At 44.1% G+C, this 4864-nt stretch overlaps 1 protein-coding gene across 1 annotated transcript; it reads left to right on the top strand.

The window, feature by feature from the left end:
* The first annotated feature begins 417 nt into the window (after positions 1-417).
* On the top strand, positions 418-2201 carry LOC132883281 (5-beta-cholestane-3-alpha,7-alpha-diol 12-alpha-hydroxylase-like). Its single transcript, XM_060916695.1, has one exon. It carries the CDS (start codon positions 473-475, stop codon positions 2009-2011), a length of 1539 nt encoding a protein of 512 aa, XP_060772678.1. The 5' UTR covers positions 418-472; the 3' UTR covers positions 2012-2201.
* The last annotated feature ends 2663 nt before the right edge of the window (positions 2202-4864 follow it).

Here is a 4864-nt window from a genome sequence, read left to right as displayed (position 1 = left end):
ATGCATGTGATGGGTTACACCTGTGTCTAATTACTGGCTGTCTATTAATTTGTGTCTCTGTGTGTCTTTCAGATACCTAGTAATGAGAGACAGCTGCGTCCGGCAATCTGTGTGTGTGTGTGTGTGTGTGTGTGTGTGTGTGTGTGTGTGTGTGTATAAAAATAGTGAATACAGCACAGTGCTGAATGGGTTCTACTGCTGAATATTTTCTTACTGGGAGTTTGGAGACTTTCCAGTTCTCTCTCATTCATGAATGCTGTGGTGTGGGTTTGTATGCTATACAACATGGAACAATGGGTTTTGATATCTGAGACGATCTATGTAGCACTACAGGGATCTAAAGTACAGAGGATGGGTGGAGTCTGAGCTCCATGTTTTAAAACAGGCACAAAGCTGAATTCAGAGTGCATACTGCACACTGTTGACACAGAGAGAGAGAGAGAGAGAGAGAGAGAGAGAGAGAATAAATACCATGAGCTTTCTGCTGCAAATTCTTCTTGCTTTGATCATATCTGTCCTTGGGGGACTTTATCTCCTCGGAGCCTTCCGCCGTCAAAGACCTGGAGAACCTCCTCTGGATAAAGGTCTTCTGCCATGGCTGGGACATGTTCTGGAGTTCAGAAGGGACACAGCAAAATTTCTTGAGAGGATGAGAAAGAAGCACGGGGATATTTTCACTGTGCAGCTGGGAGGGTTTTACTTCACCTTCCTCATGGACCCACTGTCCTTCGGCTCGGTGGTTAAAGAGGCCCGGGCCAAACTGGACTTTAATCAATTTGCTAGGCACCTGGTCCAACGTGTTTTTGGCTACCATCCCTTAGTAGAAGATCACAAGCTCATACAAACATCCAGCAACAAGCATCTGATGGGTGATGGGCTGGTGATGATGACACAAGCCATGATGGCCAATCTGCAGAACCTCATGTTGCACAGTATTGCATCTGGAAATGGTGATGACAGGCCATGGCAGGAGGATGGGCTTTTTGCTTACTGCTATAACATCGTGTTCCGTGCAGGGTACCTGGCACTTTTTGGAAATGAGGTAGCCAAGACCCCAGAAAGTGTGAACAAAGCAAAGGAAGTTGACCGAAAGGAGTCAGATGAGCTCTTTTATGAGTTTCGTAAATATGATCAACTTTTCCCAAAACTGGCCTACGGAGTTCTGAGACCTTCTGAGAAAATGGAAGCAGAGAGGCTGAAGAGGCTTTTCTGGAATGTTCTTGCTGTGGAGAAGGTGAAGAAAAAAGAGAACATTAGTGACTGGGTGTCTGAATCACAGCAGATGCGTTCTGAGCGTGGAATGCATGAGTCCATGCAGGACAGACACATGTTCCTGCTCCTGTGGGCATCCCAAGGTAACACTGGTCCTGCATCATTCTGGCTTCTTCTCTTCCTTATGAAGCACCCAGAGGCTATGAAGGCGGTGAAAAATGAGATCGATGATGTTCTGCGTGAAACTGGACAAGAGGTGAAGCGTGGTGGCCCACTGATTAACTTGACTCGAGACATGCTCCTCAATACCCCGGTTCTGGACAGTGCTGTGGATGAGAGCCTGCGCATGACAGCTGCTCCTGTGCTTATACGAGCCGTAATCGAGGACATGAGCCTGAAAATGGACAATGGGCATGAATACAAGATCCGCAAAGGTGACCGTGTGGCCCTCTTCCCCTATACTGCTGTCCAGATGGACCCTGAGATTCACCCTGATCCACACACCTTCAAATACAACCGCTTCCTCATGCCGGATGGCAGAAAAAAGACTGAATTCTACAAACAAGGAAGGAAAGTGAAGTACTACAACATGCCATGGGGTGCCGGGGTCAGCATGTGTCCCGGGAGGTTCTTCGCCACCAATGAGCTCAAGCAGTTCATCTTCCTCATGCTCACCTATTTTGAGTTTGAGTTGAAGAACCCAGATGAAGAGATCCCAGACATCGATGTGAGGAGGTTTGGATTCGGGACGATGCAGCCAACACGGGAGATCCCATTCCGATACAGGATCCGGTTTTAAACAACAAAAATGGTCAATCTATTAATCTTTTACACATTACCTGCATGCTAGACCATTGTTTATTACTATTATTATTATTTGGATAATTATTAATAGCTCTGCTTATAATTTGTGTGAAAGTGAGTTTTATTTTGATTTATTGTATGAACAGCACTTTCAGGTTTGGGAAGAATAAAATTATTATTATTATTATTATTATTATTATTATTATTTCTCTGGACTTTTATGTTTATAATACAATTGGGAAAATGTGACATAGAAATATTGACTTAGCCCTAAGCAGGTTTGTAAACTAATTGTTTACTTGCCTGATACATGAGTGCCTGTATAAAACACACACAATTTGCACAGTGTAAAAGGTTTCAGAAACTCAGTTCCAGCATCAGATGCTCGGAATAAATGTTTTCCTATCTTATAGGGTATGTTTTAGTAAATAGATACACACATTTCTCAATACACTTTTTCAAAACTCTTCATACAGTCCTCTTTACTAGCGTGCAGCTTCAGACTGCTGTAAAACTACTGAACACGACAATAATGACCTAATTCAAACAAAGTCCAGTTTAGGGAGCAAACTCTTGATTTGAGCCCATGTGGAGCAATCAGACCATTTAAAACCAGACCAGGTTATGAATTCAAGACATTAAAAGCAAAAGGGAGATGATACATTTTCTTTTTGAAGAATTATGCATTAGTATTGAACATACGGTTCAGACCTGCATCGTAGACTGTGTGCTAGATATGAAGAAAATGATAAAAGCCAATAATTCTGAGTGCACAATTTAATAAGATATGTAAGAGCCGAAAGAGAATCGTCACCTTGGGGAAACCAGATAAATGGTTATTTAAGGGCTATGTTCACAGTTTGTGCCCTTTAGGCTATGGAACAGTAGCGGAGTTTTAGCTGTAGAGGATCATAATCCTGTCATGTTACACAGAAGGACTGAAGTTCCAAGATCTAGGTCCAATGGGGATGAAATCCAGGCTGGACTTTGGATCCTCTGAAGACAGCGCTGAAATACAGAGATTGTGGTTTCCAATAAAGAATATATTGTGAAGCACTGAGTAAATTTAGTGCCACTTCAGCATCACTATAATTCAGTGGGGACTTGCAGCAGAAGGAAGCCAGCCATGTTAGCTGGCAGGTGTGAATATGCCACACCCAACACACCAATCGGAGTGTACATACTTTTGCACATGAGTTGAGAGTGCAGTTTCACTCGACTCATGACCAGTGTGAAAATCCTGACTGAGTCATGCTTCTGAGAGCCAATGTTCTGAATGCTGAATCACTCATCACCATTGTTCGCATCAACCAATCACTGATCACAATGACTCCCAACAACCAATCACTGATCACCATTGTTCCCATCGACCAATTATTGATAAGGTACATTTATATAGTGCCTTTCTCAAACTCAAGGTCACGTTACATAGTTGGCCATTAGGGGCCATGGTGCTGACGGACCTGCCACCCAGGGTAGAGAGTCTGGTGTGGGGGGCAGCAAGGAGGTTATAGCTAGAGGATCTGAGAGAGCAGGCTGGAATGTAAGGAGTCAGAAGATCACAGATGTAAGAATGAGCAAGGTTATGGAGAGCTTTGAAGGTGAGTAGTAAGAGTTTATATTTAATTCAGGACAGAACAGGTAGCCAGTGAAGCTGAGAAAGGATGGGGGTGATATGAGCAGATTGTTTGGTATGGGTGAGGAGTCTTGCTGCAGAGTTCTGAATGTATTGTAGTCTTTGAATGGATTTGGTAGGGAGGCCAGTGAAAAGAGAGTTACAAAAATCTAAGTGGGACATAATAAAGGAGTGGATCAAAGTTTGGGCATCACTAGTGGAAAGAAAGGCGTGAAGCTTGGCAATATTCCGGAGGTGAAAGAAAGCAGTCTTGGTGAGGGATTTAATGTGGGGATCAAAGTTGAGTGAGGGGCCAAGCAGTTTTCCAAGGTTTCTAACAACAGATGAAGATTTAACAAGTGCACACTGAAGCTGGAATATTTGGACAATGGAGATTTGGGACCGATAAGCATGATTTCTGTTTCATCTGTGTTAAGATTTAGAAAATGATTCTGCATCCACAGCTTTAGGTCTGATAGACAGTCATTGAGGGAACTGGGAGGGGGGGTCAGTGTGTGGGGGGGTGTAGTGAGATATGGCATCAGTGTCATCCACCATCAGAAGAGGAGGAATAATCACCATCATTCCTACTGACCAATGACAGATCACCATTTTTTTCAATCAACCAATCACTGATCACCATTGTGTCCACCCACCAATCACTGATCACCATTGTTCCTGATGACCAATCACTGACCACCATTTTTCCATAAACCAATCACTGATCATCATTGTTCCCATTGGCCAATCACTGATCACCATTTTTCATCAACCAATCACTGATCACCATTGGGGCGGCACGGTGGTGTAGTGGTTAGCACGGTCGCCTCACAGCAAGAAGGTTCTGGGTTCGAACCCAGCAGCTGGCAAGGGCCTTTCTGTGTGGAGTTTGCATGTTCTCCCTGTGCCTGTGTGGGTTTCCTCTGGGTGCTCCGGTTTCCCCCACAGTCCAAAGACATGCAGTTAGGTTAACGTGGGGTGGCCTTGGGCTGAGGTGCCCTTGAGCAAGGTACCGAACCCCTGACTGCTCCCTGGGCGCTCTGGTGTGGCTGCCCACTGCTCTGAGTGTGTGTGTGTGTGTGTGTGTGTGTGTGTTCACTGCTTCAGATGGGTTAAATGCAGAGGATGAATTTCACTGTGTTTGAAGTGTGCATGTGACAAATAAAGGTTTCTTCTTTTCTTCTTCTTTCTACCCACCAATCACTGATCATCATTTTCCATCAACCAATCATT

The sequence above is a fragment of the Neoarius graeffei genome, chromosome 1 (assembly GCF_027579695.1).
Source record: "Neoarius graeffei isolate fNeoGra1 chromosome 1, fNeoGra1.pri, whole genome shotgun sequence".
Taxonomy (NCBI): Eukaryota; Metazoa; Chordata; class Actinopteri; order Siluriformes; family Ariidae; genus Neoarius; species Neoarius graeffei.
This window is presented reverse-complemented; position numbering and strand designations above follow the sequence as displayed.

Bases quoted from the DNA above. Each gene is read 5' to 3' on its own strand.
- LOC132883281 (XM_060916695.1), top strand. From the start codon at position 473: ATGAGCTTTCTGCTGCAAATTCTTCTTGCTTTGATCATATCTGTCCTT.